This window comes from Mustelus asterias, chromosome 20 (genome assembly GCF_964213995.1).
Source record: "Mustelus asterias chromosome 20, sMusAst1.hap1.1, whole genome shotgun sequence".
NCBI classification, from domain to species: domain Eukaryota; kingdom Metazoa; phylum Chordata; class Chondrichthyes; order Carcharhiniformes; family Triakidae; genus Mustelus; species Mustelus asterias.
The window spans coordinates 55088901-55116367 of record NC_135820.1 but is presented as its reverse complement, the minus strand read 5'-3'; the positions used below and the strand labels follow the sequence as shown (position 1 = coordinate 55116367).

The 27467-nt window shown below is 43.5% G+C and overlaps 1 protein-coding gene across 1 annotated transcript in view; it reads left to right on the top strand.

Annotated features, from left to right (window-relative positions):
- The window catches only part of LOC144508310 (sodium/potassium-transporting ATPase subunit beta-1-interacting protein 3-like), a 191173-nt gene extending 164425 nt beyond the window's left edge, over nucleotides 1–26748 (top strand). Inside the window, exons 6-7 of the mRNA XM_078236135.1 lie at nucleotides 19945–20029; nucleotides 22152–26748. Of these exons, the coding sequence (XP_078092261.1) occupies nucleotides 19945–20029; nucleotides 22152–22161 (95 nt within the window). The 3' untranslated portion in view covers nucleotides 22162–26748. The remainder of the gene's footprint in view (nucleotides 1–19944; nucleotides 20030–22151) is intronic.
- Nucleotides 26749–27467: the final 719 nt, after the last annotated feature.

Here is a 27467-nt window from a genome sequence, read left to right as displayed (position 1 = left end):
AGACAGAACGAGGTAATCCCACAACCAATAGATCTGATCTAAGCTCTTCAGTTCTGCCGCCTTCATTCGTGAATGATAGTAGACAATGAAGCAACTCACTGGAGGAGGAGGCACCACAAATGTCCCCATCCTCAATGATAGAGGAGCCCAGAAAATCAGTGCGAAAGTGAAGGCTGAGTCATTTGCCACAATCTTCAGCCAGAAGTGCCGAGCGGATGATCCATCTCAGCCTCCTCCTGAGGACCCCAGCATCTCAGAGGCCAGTCTTCAGCCTGACAGGGGAGGCAGTGGCATCGTCGTATTGTCGATGAACTAGTAATTTAGAGACTTAAAACTATATTGGCATTCCTTCAGTGGGTCAAAATCCTGGAACTCCCTCCCTAACAGCACTTTAGGTGCTCCTACACCACATGGACTGCAACGGTTCAAGAAGGCAGCTCACCCCCACCTTCTCACGGGCAATTAGGGATGGGCAATAAATGCTGGCCTAGCCAGCAATGCCCACTTCCCATGAAATAATTAAAAAGGGGAATGAGTCTAAAAATGATGCCAGAGGGTGAGAGAAGCAGGAATTAGGGTGGGAACCAGAAACGTATCCTGAAGGGGAAAAGGAGAGGGAAAGCAGCAGAATGCAAGGTCCAAGGGTTCTTCCCGGAGCCTTGAGGAGTATTCCAGCTTCTCCTTGTCCACAAAGTATAATAAACAAACCTCCGAAAAGTTCATGCAAACCACCACCTTGACCTACCTGGCCATGCTTCCTTCTATACTTTTATTCACTGAGGTTGTTTTATTGCAGTGCAGTGGGCATGTCTAAATTGTGAATTAATGGATAGTTTGGAAAGAAGAGGGTGGTTTCTTTACCTATTTTGAGTCATATGTCCTTAAAGAAAGATATCAAGATACTAAGCATAGACTGCTTGAGGACATTAGCTATAGGTTAGAATTTTCCATTCCAGCCAGTGGCAGGAATCATGGTCGGGGAGACATTAAATTTGGTGTGATTGAAAAAGTCAGTTTCCCACTGGTGTGAAATTAGTTTGGAATTTTGTTTCCCCTATTTTGATGGTGGGTTGAAGGCGGGTCAAGTTTCCTGCTGATCTAAGTTGGCAACCATATTTGCATCTCATGAATGCTCATTAAAAGGTCACCTCACCAGAATGACATTTCCCCTTCAAATTAACTGCCCCTCCTGTGGGTAATTATAATGGCTTGGTCCCTGATTGTATATAAGTGGCACGCAACTGGCGAGCTTCAGTTCACCCACCACTTGGAGGTCAGTAGACGCTGCTTCGGCCTTCCGTGAAAAGAATAGTGTGAAATATCGGGTGGTGGTAACGCAAGCTGCCCCAAGGCTGGGCAAAGAGGCAAGACCAAAAGGAGGGGGGGAGATGGAGGCAGGGCTGAGGGGGTGGGGCTTGTGGGGAACATGATAGAGAAAGGGGGGAGACAGAGGCAAGACTGGGCGTGTTGGGTGGGGTTAAGGAATGTGATAGGGGAGGAGGGAAAGACTGAACAGAAGCCTGACTCTGGGTTATAGGATATGGGCCTTTTGAGCATAATGAAGACACTTATTGTGAATGCGCAGTATGTCTGAGGGGAAAACTCAGCTCCCTATCATCCTCCAGTGTGATATCATCCAGCAAGGAGTGGCCTTGGTGTCATAGACAGACTGAAGGCAGGTCAAGGGTTAGAGACTGGATTTCTGCCTTGTCTATGGAAGGAGACCTTTCAAGGGAGCTACCATTGATTGCTCAATTGTATCCATCCACTGATACAAGAAGGAGTGGAGAGTGCAGACTGCAGGCAACGCTGCCTTGTTGCAAGAGGGAAACATTGAGGAGATGGACGTATCCTTGGATGAGGAGGACTTGGAAGGGAGGACCCTGGGGAGGGCAAGGATTCAGGTTAGTCACATGAGTGACTCATTGCACAGGCATGGTGTGGCAGATGTGCCAGTTACAACCTCATAGCTACAAACTTTCAAGAGGAATAATGTGAAAACAAATGTTCACATTTGAGATTATCTTCAGGCTTCGATGCAGGGGACACAACAAAACCTTCACTGTCAGAGCTAACATATCGTAGAATCATAGAAACCCTACAGTGCAGAAAGAGGCCATCTGGCCCATCGAGTCTGCACCGACCACAATCCCACCCAGGCCCTACCCCTACACATTTTACCTACTCATCCCTCTAACCTACGCATCTCAGGACACTAAGAGGCAATTTTAGCATGGCCAATCAACCTAACCCGCACATCTTTGGACTATGGGAGGAAACCGAAGCACCCGGAGGAAACCCACGCAGACACGAGAATGTGCAAACTCCACACAGACAGTGACCCAAGCCGGGAATCGAACCTGGGTCCCTGGCGCAGTGAGGCAGCAGTGCTAACCACTGTGCTACTGTGCCTCAGGAAAGGTCATCTATCTCAATGTCACAGAAGCTTTGTAAGGCACTTTCTGGCCTACCATTGGAAGGTCAGTAGCCTTGGGAATGTGTGTCCACTGTGGAATGTGACCTGCACTCCATTAGCATCCTCCTTGAGCAATGACACTTATTGCAGTCTTTTCAACCATAGTATCAATAGGTCAGTGGGCAGGTTACAAGTAGCCATTGCACACCATTTATCAATGTTTACCACTTGACCCATTTCAAGAAGGAGCAGCATCCAGATAGCGCCATCTCTCCAAACACCAGCTCTCACGTATGAACAGTGCAGAGGCCTCATCTTAATTATGGAGCCTCAATATGCCTTCACACATCAGGATGCAATGACCTGTTGGCATGCACCAAAGCTATGAGTCACAGAACCATGTTTGCATTGTCCTCACAGAGAGTGGCTCAACAGGACAATGCTTCGATTATTTATTATCATTCATTACCCTCATTTATAGGAAGCTTGCCATGTTTATCATCTGCATTGTCTTGGGAGAGAAGAGACCCAGTCAATGCTGACACAACAGTTACTGATAACATCTTCCCTTCATGGATCCCACTGAGCACTCAGGAGATGTTCTGAAGCATCACTTTTGTAGCATTACAGTCCTCAACATTGTCCATCTCAAAGGCTAATATTTTGATTTGATTTGATTTATTATTGCCACATGTATTAATATACAGTGAAAAGTATTGTTTCCTGCATGCTATACAGACAAAGCATACCCTTCATAGAGAAGGAAACGAGAGAGTGCAGAATATAGTGTTACAGTCATAGCTAGGCTGTAGAGAAAGATCAACTTAATGCAAGATAGGTCCATTCAACCAAGTCCATGACTGCACAGTCATGCAATGAATTCCATATGGAGTTACGACCTGTGCCTCCTCACTGAGGGTAAATCACCGCTAGGCAGCCGTTCAGGGGCAAAGTAAGATCCTCACATTCTCAGGATGAGCACACACCTCTGACGTCACACACTCATGCCCCCTCTTGCAGATATTTCTAATGTCGCTGGGTGGAATCAGCATCCATTGCTCAGCATCATGCCTGGGGAGAGTGGGAACTAAGCAATGAATAATGTTCAGCCATAAATGTGGAGATGATAACACACTGCAGGGAAGCATGACAGGCTATGGTGCTCAATGATGAATACCACCTTTCCCAAAAGCTCGCTGTCATAAAATAAATGCCATTGCAAAGTACGGTTGGCAGAAACAATTCTAATGTTCATCGTGACAAATACTTGTGCCATTCCCAAATGACAAACCTCAGTGCACAGCATTAGGATAATCAGTAACCTTGGTGAGCAATTTTGTTGAGACCAAGTAATGTCTGCCTGAGATCTAAGAGTCATCGGCGTATTGTCCAGCGATCATAGTCGCATATGAAGTGCCTTTGTTAATATCGCAGATGTGGAAATAAATGTTACTCACAATGGGCTGTGGGCCCAATGGGCATAATGGTCTCACAGCGCCAGGGGCCCGGGTTTAATTCCTGGCTTGGGTCACTGTCTGTGTGGAGTTTGCACATTCTCCCCGTGTCTGCGTGGATTTCCTCCGGGTGCTCCGCTTTCCTCCCACAGTCCAAAGATGTGCGGGTTAGATGGATTGGCCGTGGTAAATTGCCCCTTAGTGTCAGGGGGACGAGCAAGGATAGATGTATGGGGATAGGGCCTGGGTGGGATTGTAGTCGGTGCAGACTCGATGGGCTTCTGCACTGTAAAATTCCATGATTCACTCTGAAAGGATTGTGAGATTGTGTGAGAATTGATGCAATTGAGGATTCAGATGGGAGCTCATGGCGGGGGGGTGCGGGGGGGGTTCCATTGGAGATTTTGATGCGCTCACATACCTGAGCAACTACATTAGACAGAACGTTCCAATTTGGTGACAGCCTCAGACAGCTCTGCCCAATGTTCCTCTGCCTGTCTCTGCATCTCCAATGTTTCTGTCAGGGCTGATTCCAGACGTTCATCTTTGGACTCCAACTTAGCAGGGGCCTGGTCTCCAGGCATCTCGGCTGCTCCTGCCTTCGCCTGCGGACCTGTGATTACTAGATTGTGAACCCGAGCCTACTCTAGAACTAAGTCCTATCACGGTGCATGCATCTGTGCTGTTGGAGAGTGCTAAATTGCCCCTTAGTGTCAGGGGGACTAGCTAGGGTTATGGAGATAGAGCTTGAACACAGTGATGGATCTTCAACTAATGGGTGCTCTGCAGCCAACCTGGGGCTGGGACTGGTGCCAAGGTGCTTACTGGAGGAAGCCCGTTGCTTCTTCTTGCTGGTGGTTGGACAAGAGGGAAAAGTTGCTTAGTGATTTATTAGGAACACTCCTACATTATAGATAATTTACTGTCATTGTCCGGATGTGCCCAATCTATGCTGGATGCATCCTCACTGGCTTTTTGGGGGAGGCGGACCTCACTCCCTGTGCAGAAACTGTCCCTATCCTCTTCAGCCAGCTTTCTGGTCTGTTCCCTAAATATAGAGAACGTCCTCAGCCCTGGTGACCTCCTGCAGTCTTGGCTGTCTCCCTTTTGTTATGGGAGGTCTTGTCTTGCATAAAAACAAAATCTCCAATGGATTAACTGTGAGGACTGTGGATGACAGAGCAGTTCAAAAGACACTGCTTTTAGGACTGAGGTCAGGAGAAATGTCTTCACCCAGAGATAAAGTTAATGTTTATTTATTAGTCACAAATAAGGCTTACATTAACACTGCAATGAAGTTACTGTGAAATTCCCCTAGACATCACAGTCCAGCACCTGTTCGGGTCAATGCACCTAACCAGCATGTCTTTCAGAATGTGGGAGGAAACTGGAGCACTCAGAGGGGACCCACGCAGACACGGGGAGAACGTACAAGCTCCACACAGACGGTGACCCGAGCCAGGAATCGAACCCTGGTCCCTGGCCCCTGGCGCTGTGAAGCAGCAGTGCTAACCACTGTGCTACCGTGCCACTCCAAATCTCCTCTGCCTGTTACCCCATCAACATCAGCAGATCAGGTGTGGTAAGCCTGTGGAATTTGTTACCACAGAAAGCAGTTGAAGCCAAAACATTGTGGATGGAAATTTCCCATTCCACCCACCATGGGAATCGTAGCAACGTTTCATTGACCCCGGGCAGGATTTTCCAGTCTTGGGTCGAGCGTGGCCAGGAAGTCCTGCCCTGTATGTTTTCAAGGAGGAGTTAGATATCGCTCTTGAGGCGAAGAGGATCAAAGAATATAGGTGGAAGGTGGGATCAGGTTCTTGAGTCAGACAATCAGCCATGATTATAATGAATGGAGGAGCAGGCCTGAAGGGCCAAATGGCCTACTCCTGCTCCTATTTTCTATTCTTTCCAACCCTGCCAAAAGATTCGACGAGCTCCTCGTAGATGCATGATTAATGAGCTGAAAAGCGGAAGATTGTACATGTTCATCCAACCCACTGCCCAATGGGAATCATGCCCATTTTGGCAGGTCAAATGGGATGAAGGAGTATAATATCAAGGGTAAGACTCTTAGCAGTGTAGAAGATCAGAAGGACCTTGGGGTCCGGATCCATAGGACTCTTAAATCGGCCTCGCAGGTAGAGGAGATGGTTAAGAAGGCCTATGGTGTGCTGGCCTTCATCAATCGAGGGATTGAGTTTAGGAGTCGGGAGATAATGATGTAGCTTTATAAGACCCTCGTCAGACCCCACTTAGAGTACTGTGCTCAGTTCTGGTCGCCTCATTACAGGAGGGATGTGGAAATTATTGAAAGAGTGCAGAGAAGATTTACAAGGTTGTTGCCTGGATTGGGTGGCATGCCTTATGAGGATAGGTTGAGGGAGCTCGGTCTTTTCTTCTTGGAGAGACGAAGGATGAGAGGTGACCTGATAGAGGTGTACAAAATGTTGAGAGGTATAGATCGGGTAGATTCTCAGGGAGGTACAGAGGAGATGTCAGGGGTAAGTTTTTCACTCAGAGGGTGGTGGGTGAGTGGAATCGGCTGCCGTCAGTGGTGGTGGAGGCAAACTTGATAGGGTCTTTTAAAAGACTTCTGGATGAGTACATGGGATTTAACAGGATTGAGGGTTATAGGCAAGTCTATATATAAGCCTAGGTGGGTAGGGACATGACCGGCGCAACTTGTGGGCCGAAGGGCCTGTTTGTGCTGTAGTTTTTCTATGTTCTATGCCAGCTTTCCCACCTATCACTGCACTTATTCTCATGAATGGAAAATTCTGTCCATAGGTGCAGTGAAGTGCACTACTTTAAATGTGTATGAACTGGATGTTTAATTGTATTCAGGTATTATCTGGGCATTAAGTGGGAATAGACTTGTGCTCCTATATATCAGACAGAAACTGCATTGGTTGAATTTGGATATGCATTTTTGTAATGTATGTCTCTGTAAAGAATAGGCTCCAGTTCTAGCCTTCACCTTAAGGCAACCATCCTCTGCGACTTACCTACATCAACGGGGATGAAGTGGAAATGATAGATAGATAGATACCCTACAGTGCAGAAAGAGGCCCTTCGGCCTATCGAGTCTGCACCGACCACAATCCCACCCAGGCCCTATCCCCATATCCCACCCACTAATCCAGACATCTCAGGACTTGAAGGAGCAATTTTAGCATGGCCAATCAACCTAACCTGCACATCTTTGGACGGTGGGAGGAAACCGGAGCACCCGGAGGAAACCCACGCAGACACGAGGAGAATGTGCAAACTCCACACAGACAGTGACCCAAGCCAGGAATCGAACCCAGGTCCCTGGAGCTGTGAAGCAGCAGTGCTAACCACTGTGCTACCGTGCCGCCCACTGTGCTACCGTGCCGTGGTCGAGAGCTTCAAGTTTCTAGGTGTCGAGATCACCAACAACCTGTCCTGGTCCTTCCATGCCGCGCTATCCAGGGGCTGTTGCCCCATAAAACTTACCTCCTTACTCCATTCAACATTGCCACACCAGCTCCCGACTTTTACAGAGCTGTTGTAAACCCCGCCAGTGTGACGCATGCCAGAGAGGGGAGAGACGCTAGCGGGAGTGGAGATTTTAGTCGCAGAGCCACGAATGGCATGCTCAGGTATGTTAACGAATGCAAATCGCCATTGCGCTGATTTTCAGCGTGGATCCGTTGATGCGAAAAACTCTAAATTGGGAGACGCGCAGAGGCCTGGACGCCCAGTGTGAATCCTGTGAATCAGCCACCGCTGATGTCTCCTGGCCCGCTGCACTACAAAAGCAGCACAGCTTTTAAATTACAGGTGTGGATGTTAACAGGCAAATACTTAATAGCCTTGTCAGTCTACTCCTTTAATGGACATCAGTTAATCTGTTGCTGAAATCTTCGTCCATGTTTTGTTGCTCTAGACTCAACTAATCCAGTGCTGTCTTGGACAAACCTCTATCCTCCCGGTCTCAGTAAAATTGACATGTAAAACTCTGCTGTCTGTGTCTCACCTTGCTTTAAGTCTTGCTCCCAAATAACCATTGTCCTTATTACCTACATTACCTCCCAGTTCCCCGTTGCCTCCACTTTAAAATGTTAATTCTTCTGTAGAAATCCCTTCATCGCCTTGCCTCCACCCTATTCCTTCAACATTGCCCCCTTAGGGCGGCATGGAGTCACAGTTCCTCACAGTGCCAAGGACCCGGATTCAATTCCGACTTGGGTCACTGTGCGGAGTCTGCGCATTCTCCCGTATCTACATGGGTGTCCTCCGGTTTCCTCCCACAGTCCGATAAACATGCTGGTTAGGTGCATTGGCCATGCTAAATTCTCCCTCAGTGTATCCGAACAGCACCAGAGTGTGGCGACTAGGGGATTTTCACAGTAACAAGCCTACTTGTGACACTAATAAATAAACTTAAATTTAAACTCTCCATCCCTTTGATTTTTGTGCAACCCCTCCCCTTTTGCTCCACCATTTTGCAGCTATACCCAAAATTCTCTCCCTAACCTTCTTTGTCTCTTCACTTCCCTCTTTTTTGTTAGAACCATCTTTAAAACCCACCTCATATGACCTTCATTGGGTTGATGCCCATTCACATTTGGCGACTCCTCTGTGAAGATTTTTGAGTTGCAATACCTCAAACTTATCTGTGTTGAAATGTGTTTGCCAATTATCATAGAATTATAAAATCCCTACAGTGCCCAAGGAGGCCATTTGGCCCATCAAGCCTGCAGTGACAACAATCCCACCCAGGCCCTATTCCCGTAACTCCACGTATTTACCCTACTAATCCCCCTGACACTCAGGGTCAATTTACCATGGCCAATCCACCTAACCTGCACATCTTTGGACTGTGGGAGGAAACCGCTGCACCTGGAGGAAACCCATGCAGGCACGGGGAGAATGTGCAAACTCCACACAGACAGTGACTCGAGGCTGGAATTGAACCCGGGTCTCTGGCACTATGAGGCAGCAGTGCTAACCACTGTGCCACCGTGCTGCACATTTAGCAAGCTTATCCACACCAGTTTGTAATTTGCTGTAGTCCTCCTCAGCATTGACTAATCTCACACCCCAAATTTAGCATTATCTGCAAATTTAGATTTTGTGTTTTGATTCCGAAGTCTAAATTGTTAATATAAATTGTGAAGAACAGTGGCCCTAGTACTGATCTGTGAGGGACTTCAATTTCTACCTTCAGCCATTCTAAATAGCTACATGTTATCCCTATTCTCTATTTTTCACCCTGTTGCTAGCTAGCTATCCATTCCACTCCTTGCTTCCTGACTGCATATTCTCACCTTATTCATTCACCTATTGTGTGGCACCTTATCAAAGGTTCTTTTGGAAATCTGGATAAGTTATATCTACTGAATTTCCCTGGTCTACTCTCTCTGTTTCATAAAAACATAAAAAATAGAAGCAGGAGTAGTCCATTTGGCCCTTCAAACCTGCTCCGCCATTCATTTGATCATGGCTGATCATCCGCCTTCCCCCCACATCCCTTAATCCCCTTCGCCCCATGAGCTTTATCTATAGTTACCTCTCTAAAGAATTCAGTAAGGTTGGTGAAATAGGGCTTAACTTTTTCAGATCCAAGCTAACTATTCAGCATTATATTTTTGGTTTCTAGGTCTATTTTCTCCTCAGATAGGGGTTCCATGATTTTTCCTACCATCGGTGTTAAACTCACTACTCTATAGATTTCTGGACATGTTCTATTTCCTTTCTTAAATATAGGTATCCCATCAGCTATCCATCAATCCAGTGATACTACGACACTCTTTTCTAACAAATTATAATACGACCTCTGCTATCTCTTCCCTAGTGTCTTTTAAAATGCATGGATGCAATCCGTTTGAACCAGGAATTGTATCCTCTTCGATTTGATTAGTGTATTTGCTATTTCTCCTTTTTAATTTATTTCAATGTTGTTTTATCACTTCTAATCTCATCTTCTGATGGTGTCCTCAAGAAGGCCTGTCTTGCTGATAAATACTGAAGCAAAGTAATGATGTAACATTTGTGCCATTTGATTATTCTTTCCTGACCATCGCTTAGTGGCTTTATCCAGTCTTTCCTTTTGTTTAATTTATATGTCTGCAGAATATTCTATATTTAGATTTATGTTCCTTGACAGTTTAGTTTCATAGTTTCCATTTATCTTCCTATTTTTTTATTTCTTTCCTGATTTCTTTGAATTCTTCATTGTCATGCTTTCTGTTGCTGTCTAAGGGGTGGCACGGTGGCACAGTGGTTAGCATTGATGCCTCACAGCACCAGAGACGCAGGTTCAATTCCAGCCTTGGGTGACTGTCTGTGTGGAGTTTGCACATTCTCCCTGTGTCTGCGTGGTTTTCCTCCCAGTGCTCCGGTTTCCTCCCACACTTCAAAGGTGTGCTGGTTAGTAAATTGGCCATACTGAATTGCTCCTTATTGTCAGTGGGATCAACAGGGTAAAATACGTGGGGTTTATGGGGATAGGGCCTGGGTGGTGGGATTTTTGTCAATGCAGGCTCGATGGGCCAAATGGCCTCTTTCTGTTCTTTAGGGGGATTATATGTCTTAGTATTTGCCTCTTTCCTCATCCTCAGTTTTTCCCTTCTGACTTTATTTGGGTTGACTGAGGACTTACAGTGCAGAAACAGGCCATTCAGCCCAGCCAGTCCATAGAACCCCTACAATACAGAAGGAGGCCATTTGGCACATCAAATCTGTACTGACCACAATCCCACCCAGGCCCTATTCCCGTAACCCCACACATTTATCCAGCTAACCCCCCTGACACTAGGGTCAATTGAGCATGGCCAATCCACCTAACCCGTACATCTTTGGATTGTGTTTACATTCCACTTGAGCCTCCTTCCATCTTTCTTCAACTAAATCTCCCATTGTCACCCTTTATTCCCTTCTCCCTCAAATCACTTCCCCTTAAGTGCATCTATTTACTCCTCCTGGTAGTAAGTTCCACATTCTTTGGCCGAATAAGTTTCTTCTGAATTCCATATTGGATTTCTTGATGACTATCTTATATTGCTAGCCTCTACTTATGCTCTTCCCCACTGAAGGAAACATTCTCCCAAACCTTTTAATAATTTTAAACACCACTCAGCCTTCTTTTTCTCAAGAGAGAAGAAAGAGTTGCAGCCTGTCAGTCCTTTCCTTACATGTATGCACACGCATTTCTGGTTTCATCCTTGAAAGTAAGTATACTCATCTATGGGGTCTCATTAATGTTTCGTTTTTTTCAGAATAGTTTTTCCTGGATTCTTCTGAACATTTGTTTTAAATGTTACCCAGTGCTGTTATATATCATTTTGTCCATTTTATTTTTGTGGGTTATATTCTCAATCCCCCATAAAATAGTTTTTTCTCCAATCTATAAGACCATAAGACATAGGAGCGGAAGTAAGGCCATTCGGCCCATCGAGTCCACTCCACCATTCAATCATGGTTGATTTCAACTCCATTTACCCGCTCTCTCCCCATAGCCCTTAATTCCTCGAGAAATCAAGAATTTAGTCTTCTTCATACTTACATCAAGGAAGGCTATACATATTGTGAACATCTGGAATTAAGATGCTACTGATGACCATTGTCGATTGTCAGAAAACCACATCTGGTTCACTAATGCCCTTTAGGAAGGAAACCTGTTGCCCTTACTTGGTCTGGCCTACATGTGACTCCAGAGCCACAGCAATTGTGGTTGACTCTCAACTGCCCTTGGACAACTAGGGATGGGCAATAAATGCTGGCCAGCCAGCAATGCCCATGTCCCATGAATGAATTTTTAAAAATGCTATCAAGGAAGAGAAACTGATCTATGAAAGACTGCACTACCGAATAACTTTTGAAGTACAGTAATGGTCGTTTTGAAGGTAACATTTTGAGGATTGGGATGTGCACATCTGCTTCTTGCTTAATCAGCAAGTAATTCTATCCACACTGGATACGCTGGAGATCTTGAGCAAAAACAGGGGACTGAATTTTTGTCGGAAGCAGAGGCAGACCAGGGAACCAGAAATATCAGTGCCAGCGGCATGCCAGTTTCCCAACCTTGTTCCCGGTACTGGCCATTTTTGCCAAGGTGGGTTTGAGCCAGGAGGACTACCTATCCCCATGAGCCAGTGAACCAATTAAACTCTTTAAGAGCCACGTTAAGGGCACTGAAAGGAGGTTGACTAGGATATTCTAATTGACCTCTGGTTCCCAACATGTTGGGGGACAGATTAGCTGTCAGCAGGCGGGCACCCAGCAGCAGGTTGGGGGAAACACTCTAGATATGTTTACAAGCCAGCATTGTTTGCCTGGGTGTGGGTGCAGCCGAAGATTTTGGAGGAATTCCGCCTCCCCCCTCCCCTGCATTTAAATTTTTCAAAGGTTAATCATAGAATCCCTCCAGTGAAGAAGGAGGCCATTCAGCCCATCCAGCCTGCACCAACAACAATCCCAGCCCAGGTCCTATCCCTGTAACCCCACATATTTACCCTAGCTAATCCCCTGACACTAAGGGTCATCTTAACATGATCAATCCATCTAATCCGCGCATCTTTAGCGTGTGGGAGGAAAACTGGAGCACCTGCAGGAAACCCACGCAGACACGGGGAGAACATGCAAACTCCATACAGACAGTCACCCGAGGCCAGAATTGAACCTGGGTCCCTGTGAGGCGGCAGTGCTAACCACTGTGCCACCATGTTGCCCAAGAGGGTGGTGAGAGGGAGCCTCCACATTTAAGCGTTCTCCCTGTTACTATCCGTCTGCTGCAGCCTGCTGCTCCTCTCAAGCTGGGCGGCCTGCTGGGCCAGGTGCATGTATACTTAGAAGAGCCACCTCCATATGTCAGAATGCGGTTGAAATATATCTCATTGCAAAAGAATGCTAATCACGAAAGATTGAACAGGCTGGGACGCATTTCTAAATGGGGGAAAGGGGGGTTGGTGTGAAAATGTAACAAATGATGACATGCTGTGAAGGTCAGCTTGTCAGCTGACCCAGTAGACAATGTAACCACTGGCAAAGTGGTGTGGTGGTCAGCTGACCAGCTGACCTGGTATAAATAGGCTTCTGCTTGACCTGTAACTTTGAAAGTCGGCTTGTTGCCCTTTGTTGGACAGGGAACCTGTCTCGATATCAACTAATGGGACACCTTTTGTGAAAATATCAGATGAGTGATTGTTTCCCCCCCGCCTCGGGGTGAGTTCAAGACCCAGAAATGACTGCTGGTTCCTGCCCCAAGATGAAAATTCAGCCCAGAATATTGCTGCTCAAATTAGACGGTTTTTAATGTCTTAAAGATGTACTGGCACTTTTCCAATAATATGTTTAATTTCTAAGTTGGCTTAAAGCAATTTGTTTGAAGGAATCAATCCTTGTCCCTTAAATTATCCTGCGGAATACTAACATATGAGTGCTTAATGTATCCTTCTGAAATTCCCTTCCTTGCTATTTTAACGGAGGAACTAATCCATTTGAGATGAATAATTCAAGCTTTGAGGCTGAAAGCTAAACTTAGCATGTGACGCTGAGTTTAAACTGCCTGGTTTAGGATTGGAGAAGATCAGTTGACCAAGAGCTTAAAGTGTTGAGTTGACAGCAGCCTGGCAATTTCAACCCACGGTATTCTGACTAACTGTGGAAGAGCCGAAATACTTTACACAGAAATCGCCTTTATCTCATTCTAAACCGGAATATCTAAGCACAATATAATTTGAGGAATTTAGTGACAAGGAAGTTAATGTACTTTAGAGTTAATTTGAGCCTTTGACAGTTCAGTTTATGCCAATGTTATATTTATTTTAAAATAAATTCCTGATAATGCCATATAGTCTAAAGTTTTTAAATACTCGCCAATGGTGAGCAATCTGGCCCACCTATCACACATATTGCAAAATCATATTGACACATTGCTTGCAAATTTCCAGCAAGTACTGGTACTGGGCCAGGTGGATGTATACTTAGAAGAGCCACCTCCGTATGTCAGAATGCGGTTGAAATATATCTCATTGCAATGGAATGTCAATCACGAAAGATTGAACAAACTGGGACACATTTCTAGATGGAACGGGGGTGCAGGGTTTGGTATTATAATGTAACAGATGATAACATGCTGTGAGGGTCAGGCGGTCAGCTGACCCGGTGGACAATGTAACCAATGGCAAAGTGGTATGGTGGTCAGTTGATTAGCTGACCCCGTCTAAATAGAAAGCAGATGGGGATTGGTGGGAGCATTTGTGGCCCCAAGTGGTGGTGTAATGAAGTTTCTTAGTTAACCCTTTTCTTTGATTTACTTTCTGAAATTAGTTCTTTTATTGCTTGCTACTGGATTATCATTACTGCCGAATGAACGGTTGGAGTGACCTGAAAGAAGTTTTTTTAAATTTAGGAAAGGTTTAATAGGGAGCACGCCGAAAAGGGCTGGGATTTTCCAGGCCATTCCCACCGTAGGTGACCTCCTGTGATGGCTGGTGAGCAATGCAAATGAACATTGACATTGGCGGGGCTGGAATATCCCACCAGCAGGCAACTGGAGAGCTGCCTCCACTGTTGGAAAGGAAAGGGGTGGGGGGGTGTGGGGGGGGGGGTGTGGGGGGGCGTGGGGGGGCGGGGGGGGGTGTGGGGGGGTGGGGGGGTGGTGGTGGGGGGTGTGGGGGGGTGTGGGGGGGCGGGGGGGGTGTGGGGGGGTGGGGGGGTGGTGGTGGGGGGTGTGGGGGGGTGTGGGGGGGCGGGGGGGGGGTGTGGGGGGGTGGGGGGGTGGTGGTGGGGGGGGCGGGGGGTGGTGGTGGGGGCGGGGGTGGGTGGGGGGGGGCGGGTGGTGGTGGGGGGGGGGGGGCGGGTGGTGGTGGGGGGGGGGGGCGGGGGGGGGGTGGGGGGGGCGGGGGGGGGTGGTGGGGCGGGGGGGGTGGGGGGGGCGGGGGGGGGTGGGGGGGGCGGTGGGGGGGGTGGGGGGTGGGTGGGGAGTGGCGGGGGGGTGGGGGGTGGGTGGGGGGGGTGGGCGGGGGGAGAGGAAAGGGGAGGGGGGGGAATGTGTATGTTAACTGTTTAATGGTACTCACCGGGATATATAAAGGGCTTGCAAGTGGCAGGGGTGTTAGGTGTGTGTATGTGGAGTTGTAAAAGGGAATAAAGTGAGTTTGTGAAGTAGCTGGACTTGCATCATTTATTACTGGACTGCAACTGAGAGGCTTAACACTAGAGAGTGGTTAGAACATGGATTTCACTATCACAAAGCAGAATTGGGGCAAATAGCATAGGTGTATTCAAGAGAAGAAAAAAGCTAGATAATTACACCTGAAGGAGAAAGGAACAGAAGGATAAGTTTAAATCAAATAGGTTGAGAGGAGGCTCATGTGGAGCATAAAAACAGGCATGGGCCACTTTGGGCGGAATGACCTGTTTCTGTGCTGTACGGTAATTGCTTCTCTGTGACACAGTTCGGTTCATTGCACTGAGGTAAATGGTGCAGCTTCTGAATTGAAAATCACTTTGGAGGATTTCTCCTCCGTCTTGGCTATGATTTCTTGACCTCTGGGCAGAATTTTCCAGCCCCGCCCTCTGCCGGGATTGTCCGATCCCGCTGAAAATCAATGGATTTTTGGCTGACCTGCTGCATCCCTTGCGGCGAGTCCCACCACAGCGCGGCTGGGATTTCCCAGCCTTTGCATGAGTACCGTTAGCTATTTTCATCAAAAAATGTTTACCCAATATAGCACCACAGTAACCTGTGCATTATATCACATCAGTACAAGTTACCATCCCCTTCAAATCAAAATAGTGTGTGCTGCATACAGAAAGCTGAAATTAATATAAAAAATACATTTGTAGCACCATTCTCTCCATTACATTTCACTACCTCCTTATCTGCTTTAACTGAAATTACAAGTATATTTTATTTTCTTTTATCTTAGATAGCATTTTTTGATCTTGACTGGTTATGCAACTCTCAAATCATTTCTTTATATCACTCGGGCCTGAACTGTTTGACTGCACCATGTTATCACATAGCCTCAAAGGGCATTTTATTGCAGCTGTAACCCTGACAGTCAGGATGAGGGATGTCTATGCAATGGAATACAGTATTCTTTCAGCTTTTCCAACTAGCGTCAACATAAGCACCTCCAGGGTGCTGAATGGCTTGGGTTAGGTGCAGAGTTTCCTGTACCCCAGAAAAACACCCCTTATTATGTCTGTGTGATATTTCTAGCTCTGAGGAATTTTGCAGGCTTGTCCCAACTTAGGGGCAGTGAGTGAAATAAATTGCTTTTATATAGCACCCTGGTTAGGATATTCCAAAGTGTTTGGAAACAGCTACTTTTGTAGTTTAGATATTACGTGATCAAACATAATTTACAGATGCCAACAAAGTTTCTAATTATGCTAATTGATGAAGGACTGTTACGAGGAAATAGGGAGAACTCCCCAGTTCTCACATAGCATTTTGGGATTCACTCTGACTAAAAGATAGTATTTTGAAACATGCTCCAGTAGTGCTGCATTGAAATATTAGCATAAATAATGTGCTAGGCTTCCAGTAATACAACGATTAGTCTGGAGGAAGATGCAGGACCATATAGGTTTGAGACCTAACCTTTGTGGTGGGGGGGGGGGAGAGTGGTTCCAAGGTTGGAGGTCTGAGGTATCAGAAGGCTCAGGGAAAACTGGAGGCCTTGGAGGGAGGTCAAGGATTGCTTTCTGAGTGTGGAGTTTGCCCAGGCAAACACACTGGATGCAGCACATAAGAGAAAAGGCACTTTACCTGCCCCATCACTGGTAAAATTGCTGGGAGCAGGCAGGTTGGCACTGGGAACCAATTTTACAGCCTCCCCACCTCACCTGCCGACCTGCCTCCTATCTGGTCGAATGAATGTGTTATTTTAATCCCTCCACCATACTCTGTAACACCATTACAAGTAGTGTGATTGATTGATGTTATTGCAATTATACAAATAAAGAATGACGTACAGATATTGTTTAAATAATTAATGATAATAGGTTATGTGGTACATTAACTGTTACTTCAGCTTCACCACCACTTAATCATATTCTAATTATTTTTTCTTCTCCTCACCATGTGACATCCCAGCTTGTTATGCACTTTGTTAAGGCCAGCTTGAATTAGCAGAAATGTCTTGGGTTCACTGACCACTATGTCTGCTTCATGCTCCTCTAATTGCATTATAACTAATTTACTGTCTCCACTCATCATAACATTGAAGTGTTGAGCTTGACTCAGAACTGTTGGCACCTTGACTGAAAATTCTGTGTGGAAAGATGATGACATTTTTCTATGCTTTTACATAAGGAGCAGAGAGTGTTTTCTTTAATTAGAATGTATAAAATAAATGGATGTACTAATAGGTAAATGTCAATAGTTGATTTAATATCTTGTAGGGTATTAAAGTTTCCTTTCTGTTACATGTACAACAAAAAGGCAGCTCGCCACCACCTTCTCAAGGGCAAGCGGAGATGGGCGATGAATGCTGGTCTAGCCAGCGAAGTCCACATCTCATGAATGAATAATTTTTTTTTAAAAAGACAGATTATATTGGTTCAACTTAGAGAAAATGTATTTTTTCACGCAGAGGTTCTGCTGCAGACATGCTTTAGGCTGTGTCTGGTATAGGACATCATGTCACATAGTGTTTACAGCACTAGCAGACTGATGTGAATGGAGCTCATGAACCTCACCTTCCTCCTCTGCACCTAACCTCATCAACATATCCTTCTATCCATTTCTCCCTTATATGCTTATCGAGCTTCCCCTTATATGCATTAATGCTATTCAGTCTATGATGGTGATTTCTATAATCTCACCACTCTCTGGGTAAGATAATTTCTCCTAAATTTCCTATTGTATTTCTTAGTGACTATCTTTGATTTGATTTTGATTTGATTTGATTTATTATTGTCACATGTATTAACATACAGTGAAAAATATTGTTTCTTGCGCGCTATACAGATAAAGAGTACTGTTCATAGAGAAGGAAAGGCGAGAATGCAGAATGTAGTGTTACAGTCATAGCTAGGGTATAGAGAAAGATCAACTCAATGCGAGATAGATCCATTCAAAAGTCTGATGGCAGCAGGAAAGAAGCTGTTCTTGAGTCGGTTGGTACGTGACCTCAGACTTTTGTATCTTTTTCCCGACGGAAAAAGGTGGAAGCGAGAATGTCCGGGGTGCGTGGGGTCCTTAATTATGCTGGCTGCTTTCCCGAGGGAGTGGGAAGTGTAGATAGTGTCAATGGATGGGAGGCCAGTTTGCATGATGGATTGGGCTACATTCACGACCTTTTGTAGTTCCTTGCGGTCTTGGGCAGAGCAGGTACTATCCTATAGTTATGGTCAATGTTCCCTATAAGCCATGCAGCAATCCAAAATGTTCCGCACAGGTTGCACACACATCAGCCCTTTACCACATTTGTGCGAATACTCACTCAAAAAGAAAATTTAAGTTACTTTATTTATTAGTGTCACAGGTAGGCATACATTAACACCACAATGAAGTTACTGCAAAAATCTCCTAGATGCCACACTCCGGCACCTGTTCGGGTACACTGACGGAGAATTTAGCATGGCCAATGCACCTAACAAGTACATCTTTCGGACTGTGGGAGGAAACTGGAGCATCTGGAGGAAACCCACAGAGACACGTGGAGAACGTGCAGATTCCGCACAGGCAGTGGCCCAAGCTGGGAATTGAACCTGGGTCCCTGGCGCTGTGGGGCAGCAATGCTAACCACTGTGCTGCCCACACAATGGGAGCACATATTTACATAAATCATCTGCAGTCTCCAAAAATAATTAGAACAGATATCATCTATAGATCTTAGTTTTGGTCTTGCCCACAAGTGAAAAAACCCTCTCTGCATCTACCTCAACAAATCATTTAATTCTCTTGAAAATCTGTCATGTCACTCTCAGACTTCCCCTTGTAGAGAAAAGTACCCCTGTCTGTTTAATCTTTCCTGGAAATCTCTCAGTTCTGGTGTCCTTCTGCACTTTGAGCACCAATATACATTACTCTTTTAGACATGCTTTCTTAATCGAAACTGATGTGTACCCAGTATGGACAGTGCCAGAAAGACTCTTGTTTTATCTTCGTGAGGGCTTTATGGGCACATATTTGCTAAAGCTAACACTAAAGGGGAGAATCCTATATTATAAATAAGAAGGGAAAGAGATGAAGGCTGCCCTCTACTTATCCTTTCTCAATTGCATTAGATCTGAAAAGATCTTGAACAGTTTTAAATAATGTCTTTAAGCAACAAACGAAAAGTGCATTTCACTAAAGATTGCTGAGTTAATGAGCTGCAACTCTTTCAGTTGGAAGTCATGAAAACTGAGAGAATAACCGAGCCTGAGATTCAGCTGTGGGTGCTAATTCAATTCTTTCACACCCTCAATCTGTCATTACAGGGAATTGTCACATCTGGGATTCAAAAACAGCTCTTGGTAGTGTTTAATACTACATGGAGCTACAGGTTGTATTTTAATTCTTAAAATGGCAGCTCCAGTCAGATAGAAATAGCTGGGGTATTAATTAAATTGTATCTTTTGTAGAGTTTCTCCAACTCTTTATATTGTTGACAGCATTTAGTTGCCTACTTGAAAGTGCAAATGACTGCATAAATCATCTGCGCTCTCCAAAAATAATTAGAACAGAGGTCATTTATGGATCTTAGTTTTGGTCTTGCCCACAAGTGAAAAAACCCTCTCTGCATCTACCTCAGCAAATCAATTCTCTTGAAAATCTGTCATGTCACTCTCAGACTTCCCCTTGTTGAGAAAAGTACTGATGTACTGCAGCTTTTAAATAATGTTGAATTAAAATTAGTGGAGCAGGAATCTTTTTGTCCCACTACTTTTTGCTTGAAGCAATACTTCCTCAAACTTGTTACTGAAAGTGTGATTTAATCTGCATACACTGTATCCCAGTCTTTTTCTGTTTTCATTTTAACTTTATCTTGATTAGTTTGTTTTTATTTTAATTAAAATTGCTGTTTGGTTGCTTTGCTTTAACCATGGAAGGATGTTCTTCATACATATTATTTATTTACGATTATGTTGTGATTGCAGTTGATTTTATAGGTGGATTTGATTCATTCTCCGTCTACCATGTGCCTCAGAAACCCTCTCATGTACTATTAAAGCCAGTTTATCTGTAAGTAATTACCTCCTGTCACCGTAATGGATTTTTGTACGAGCAACACACAACACCTTTAACCTGTCTATTTTCCCTTTTAGCAATTTTGTCTGAATAAAGCCACAGCACCCTTGTAGGGGACACTGGTACTGGTTGGACACAGGATAGAAGCTTCACAGAATTCACTGGGAATAAATTTACAATCACCCCATGACCAGCAGACTGCCTCACTGGTTTGCGGTGCAATTTGGAAAGTTGGGCATGCCTGAATTTCCCATTTGCCGTTCCAGTGCATGAGGCTCTTCTGGGATTATGGGTCCCCGCCATCATCCCTACCATCCCATATAGCATTTAACAACATAACATTTGACTCCATACTCATCGATAAGAATCAACAAAGAAATTGGCTCAGCGTCAAAAAAAATCCAATTCAACAAACATTCTCGATCAGAGAGAGTCTACATGACTTTAGTTGACTGCCCTGACACTACCAGAACACAGAGTGGAATTATTTTGTGACCTATCTTTCCTGATGTGCTTCATGCTGGACATCATTGTAATGGGCAATTTCTGAGTCAACAATTAACTAAAGGCAAAATACTGCAGATGATGGCATCCGAAACAAATAACAGAAAAATGCTGGAAAATCTCAGCAGGTCTGACAGCATCTGTGGAGATAGACTAGAGCTAACGTTTCGAGCCTGGATGATTCATCATCAGAGCTAAATACATCATTACGGCAAAATCAAAAATGCTGATCAAAGGATTCACTTTAAAGTTTAACGAATGCAAGGGCCAATGTTCAGTAAAGGAGAAGAACCAATTATTTCCAGGATTTCCTAAAAAAAAAATCTCTTCTGCAGAAGTGGGTTTGCCACCTTCACTCCGATGCTGAATTTAGTGATGAGTTAACTTGTATAATAAAAATGTGACTTGTAGCATTATATTTGGGTTCAGCTAAGTGGACTTAATTCGGTGCTTTCCTGTGTTCCAAAGGGATTGCAAGAAAGACACGCTGCAGGCTATTTCGAGGCTATTTTTCATTAATCTCTATCTTGTCTGTGTTTTTCTATTGCCAGGTTAAGTAGCGATATGACAGCTACTAGTTGGACTGAATTAAATCACCATATTCAACATTTAGTGTTGGATTGTATTGAAAATGAAATGATTATTAACGGGAGATGTCCTGTGAATTCCAATGTGTAGGCCCCTATCAGCAGTAGGAATCCAGGGGTAGGAAATAAATCTGTCACATGCGAAGTTAGATATTGTTTTGATTCTAGTAACTTAGTAGAACAGGTTCTGAAGCACCAGCCTTCTAAACAGTTAGCCCTGGGTCCAAAGTCCCAAGCTGTCTTTTATTCAGCCTTCCGTCATTTACTGGAGAGTGGGTTTTGTTAAATATTACCTAGACCCCCAGTGGATTTAATAGTCCACTACTGAAAGTTTTACCTTGGGAAAAGAGGAAAGCTTTTTGTTAAATGGTTACAGTGATGCGATAGCGTAAGCATCCACCTTACTAGAAGCTAAAGAATGCAGCAGAGTGATAAGTCTGCTCTCTGGGGATTACAAATGATTTTGCTTTTTTTATTTTAAGTTATTTCACTTTTGGTTTAAGTTCCATTTTAATCTTTGTATATGAAGAAATTGGTAATAAAACTCTTTCTTCCACCAACAGGTTTTGTTTTTAAGCTCATTTTTATCCCAGTTCCTTCAATGGACCTTTTGACAACTTACTGGAGTATGGTTCTGCTTGCACAAGTTGCCCTTCAGTACCTTACCCTTGGCCATTATTCATGTTCGCCTTGACAGTGATGGGTTGGCAATCTATTTATTTGTTGGGGGCTTCAAGGCCAAGCCTGATCCAGCTTTTAAATGACACCCACCCACTTACCATTGAGGTCAACAGATAGCGATTCTGAACAGGCAAAATCTTCCCCCATCCTAAACCATTAACGGCAAGTTCAATTTTAATGCCCTCTTATCAAATTCAGATCCACAACTTGGCCGTCATGGCTCATGCAACCACTGTCTATATTCTCTGAGCTATTGAGGAAACAAATTGTTTAAAATTAAGTAGAAAAGGCTTTAAAATAGAGTCCAAAATATTTATAGACTGGTTTCTTATTTTTCTCCACAGGTCTACGTAAATGAAAGGACTTCTCTTACAACTACCACTTCAGCTGAAAAGTATCATTTGCAACATGAGAAGGAAATAACAAAATACCAGCTCACACGGTTCCAATCATCACCTTCTGAAACAAATAACTTCTTGCATACCGCATCAATTTAAAGTAGTTTCTAACATAACTGCATTTTCTTTTTTGGATTGCCATAATTCATCTCATACTCATACAGGTAAGAAGAAGAGTTGCTTATCGGAGGGGAGAGATACAGACTTTAGAGCAGTAACTCTGTTGGAGCAGTACCTAGAATCGGTTTGCACAGTCATAGATGCACAGGAAAGATGCCCGTCTTAGTCATGTCAATTTATCCTCTGGAAGTACAGTGAGTAGACTTTGGGTTCTGAAGCATGATGCTATGACTTTTTTTCTGCGAAATGGCTTTCCAATAGGGGGCTGCTAGTTTTCTGGAGCAGAGGAGCAATACAGCTTCCAACTCGATCAATGTACCATGATGCCAAGCAAAAATCTGACATCTGTACTTAGACAGAAAATTTGTTCAAGGTACAATAGTTTCCAAATATCAGTGAACTTTTATTCTTTGTATTATTGGCCCATTGTCCACTATCTTTAATTGCGAAGTGTGTTTTTTTCTCTGTGACAATACAAATTCCACATTTCTTGCCGCTCTGGCACGGATTGTTTCGTAAACAGGAAAAGTTCCTGCGTTACAGTAACATTTCTTTCAGAGCTTTGCTTGTATTCTGTTAAAAGGGTGTTTTGACTGATCATTGAGAGTCATTGAGTACGGTTACTTGTTATGAAGTGCAGAAACTGCACCAGATGCATTTTCTTATGGTTATTAAGGCCAGATGAGGTCTGTATCCTTGAGACAGCTCTGCAGCAAATGGCAAAAAGGTGTTGATATATGAAAGAAGAATTTTCACCAGCACAAATAGGATTAGGATAACAGCTGATTTTTTTTTAACTTAATGGAGATTAGCGATTTTCCCATTCCATGGTAACTGGATAACTGTGTGAAGAGGATTTTAAAAGAAAACATATACTGACTGGCGGTGAATGCATAATTTTGATTCTCTCTGATCCCCATCTTGCTAGTGTCTCAATTCCGCAGCACTGCTAGTAGGAACGGTGCTGTATGCTTAAGCAATATCTCTTAAAGATTGGAAAAGATATGAAATGTCTGAATAATGAAACAAACAACACAATCTTAAAAATGTAATACAAAGACGAATATACCATCCCAGTACATTGTAACTTGTACTGAAAGGAATGTTTGGTTTAACTTATACCCAGGATGCTGGTGAGTCCAGTTGTATTACACTAGTAATGTCCTAAAATATATACATTTTTGAAGAAAGACTCACTACAAGGTTCAAAAAAAAGAATATTTAATTTCTTCAAATTTTGAATGCCACTCGTAAGGGTGGGGAGGCCTCGGAAACAGCAGGGGCATTGTGCCACATCATAAATTTTGCAGAGCATTACAACTTGCATTAGGCATTATTTTGAAGGAGCATGTTTTGTTACAGTGCGGTGGAAGAAGCGATAGCGCATAACTGCCCTGAGCTTTTTGTTTATGTGAAGAAGGTTTTGATTGATGTTCATAGCCAGTTCTTGCCTGTTCTGTGATGTCTGTACAATGATAAATTATGCTTCCAAGACCTGGTGCATGTAGTACCGCGATCATCACTTTTGCAATTTCCCTGTAAAGTTGTGGGGGGGTGGGGTGAAAGGCGGAGGAGCATATTTTAAGGTACAGGTTGAATTTCAGCCTTTTGCATTTAAACTACTTTTTTTGTAGCATACTGCCCTCTTCTGTACAAGCAAAATAGAGCATTGAAGGCTTCATAAACCTGCCTTATACGCTTGAATAAAAACTTTGCATAGAATGCTTGCTGCTCATATACTGTCCAGACATGTCAGTTGCTATGACACGAGCAAATGGCTGTCTGACAGAAAATCATTACTGCTCGAGTTATTAATAGAGGCAGGTCAATAGCAGTGGCATCAGCTATATGTCTGCAGAATGTGCTATCAAGGACAGATCAAAATACCCGAAGCATAAATAACAGCAATTCCTAATCAGTCAGCTGTAGCAGTGTGCAGCAGAGACCTTGAATAACTATAACAAACAACAATTGAACATCCTTGTCTGACGGTAAGAAACGGTGAAAGTTTCAGTGAAGCACATCGGATGGAGGTCAGGTGGTCTAATTTGTTAACGATTTTACTGACAATTTTAGTTCCATATAATTTTTACATTTTTAAGTTCTCATTTTGTTGACAGACATTTTAATAATACAGTTGTTCTTCCAAAAAAGGAACCGCGATTTAAACATCAATAAAAAAGAAGTTATGATCAACGGATTTGAGGATAAACTACACTGAGCTCCAATATAAAGCAGTCCAATATAATGTGGAACTCGGTATAGTGTGGGCCCACCTTGGACTCCTGTATTTTCATTTTACAGATGTGACCACCAGCTTCCCCTCCCCCACTACAAACACCCATTTTAAAACTAAAAATTAAAAGTTCTCCGTCGCCATTTCATTATTGCATAGCATCCTTGCAGTGCAGAAGGAGGCCGTTCGGCCCATTGAGTCTGCACTGACTCTCTGACAGAGCAGCTTACCTCGGCCCACTCCCCCGCCCAATCCCCATAACCCCACACATTTACCATGGCTAATCCATCTAACCTACACATCTTGGGGCACTAAGGGCAATTTAGCGTGGCCAATCCACCTAACCCGCACATCTTTGGACTGTGGGAGGAAACCCACACAGACACAAGGATAACGTGCAAACCCTGCACAGACACAGTCACCCAGTGCTGGAATTGAACCATCCTGAACTCTGGAGGCAGCCCCAGGTATTGTTCAGATGAGTCCCAGCATCTGCACGCCACATTGTTCAGAGTATATTTCCCGCTGGCATCACGGAGAATCTGGCGTGGGGAGCTGGGCCTTCATTTGCCTCCCATTAACAGAATGCAAATGACGTTCATGCCACCCTCTCCTGGCATGTTTTCTGACCTGTCATGGTGGGCACCCACTGTAAATTCACACTGGCCCGAATTCTGGGCCTCCCGCCATAATCTCCTCCACGCCCACCATCGAATCCACCGGTGAGGCCTTGGGAGAATTCTGCTTGTGGTCTCACCTATAACGCAATCTCGAGATATGGACACTGTGGATCGTGTTATAAGTCAGGAATAATTTAACACATCACCTAATATATTCAGCGCAACAATAATGGAATTACCAAGCAGCTGAGACAAATAAGACTGGTGATGTGAATAAAAGATAATGACAAACATTCATTCGAAATATTCAAACCTAGATGATTGTGAGCAAGTTTACATTGCATTCAACTTAACTGTGTATTTTTAACGATGAAGTCTGAAATTAAACAGATCAATTAGGATACAGAGTTAAAGAAACAGCATAGAACTGAAATGGAAATGGCTTGATTCTTAGTAATGTTTAGACAATGGTGTTAACATTTTGTGATAATAAGCAAGTTTAATTAAATCAATATGCAACACAGTTCTTCTAATTATATATAGACCAGTTGAAGATATAAGTGGATAAATGCTTAAAATGTTCTATGATGTATTTCTGTCCACTCGTTTACTGCAAGTGTTAAACCAATTTAAGGGCTAATGTTCTGTTTAAATAGCTGGTCGAAGAATGTTACATAAACAAGGTAAATATTTGCTAATGTTGTCAATATTTTAGACTAACATATTCTATATAGGCTCATTGGAATAGAAAAATCTGAATTCGTCAAAGGGACTGAATAGTCCTTTGAAAACATTTGTCCTTCATGCAGCATGAGTTTTGCAGTTTTGAAAAGATGTGAAGCATTGTTGTGTACTTGTGTCACTCAGCCTTAGGCTTCACCCTGAATATTGGCTCCTTGATTGGCAGGCCAGTGACAGGAGCGAATGGATCAAAATTATAACTACTATTGATCTCTGCTGCAGAAATCTAAACTGCATTAAAACAAATGGCATCAGTGACACCGACTGGAAAGACAGCAGCGCTCTTATCTCTCCACAGGAAAATCTAGTGATGAAATTTTGAGATGGATAGACAAATAAATTAAAAATAAAATACAATTATAATGTATTTGTAATGATATTATAGTGTCAGGAATCTTCTCAACATATTAGAAAGAACCAAGGAGTTCCAGAACACGAAACTTACCTGATAACCATGTGATCTGCACACGCAAATTATATAGGATTGATCGTGATTGGGCAAAGTATTATTTTGTTTGGGTGGTTATCCCGTTACACAATTGTGGGCATATAGAGTCATGGAGCCATCTTTGGCACAGAGAATATGCAACCGTACAATGTGATATTTGTGTTGCAATGACTCATGATTGCATCATGTAACATAATGTATAATACGTAATACTAAGTACATATGAAGTGTGCATTGCAGCATTGTAGATTACATCATGCTATTTATTCATTAGCATCTGCCGCTGTTAATTGACCGTCTTTGTCACTTCCTATTTCTTTTTATGTTTTGGTGTATTGAGTAATAAATACAAATTCCCTGTAGAAATGAATCTTTTAACAAAACCTCTGGTTATGATAGAATGCTAGATATATGAAGATTTGGGAGGTGGGCGGGTGGTGGTGGGATAATCTTCCCAAGCATTTTATAATTCACCTGGAAATAAAATGAAATGAACTGTGAGATTAATGTTTTGTGAATATTCACAACTTTTTAATGTTTACTTGTCATTGTACAGCATTTGTAATTTTCTTCATATATATTAAACTTTGAAGTTGTTTTATATTCAAACGTCTTCATTTCTGTTCTCAAAATAGTAAATTCACGGAAAGCACGATTCATATTTGTCGAATGTTTTTGGTGGGATTACAAGTGTGGTAATTTGGAACAATATTATTCTTGCTGCAAAAACACTTTCCATTGAATACAACGTCAGAGTAAATATTAGTTTGACTGTTCTGGGGAATTCAGTCCCACCTCTTGCAACTGAATAGCAGTGGGCAATCTCTCCACAAGTGTGTTAAATTAGATTGTTACTATACAGGACAAAGTGCTTTTGTATTACGCCAGTATATCTTTCCAAATCTTGGAGGAAAAGACCAAACCACAGGCCATGTATTATACACTATTGATTACAAATTACAACTTCAAATTGCATACAATAATACTTATTAGACATGCCTAAATGTAATAGAATTACCAAGTAGTTGTGTAGCTAGTCACCAATGGATAGGGCTACTGAACAAAAGAAATAGGAAAACACAGGCAATTCAGTGTAT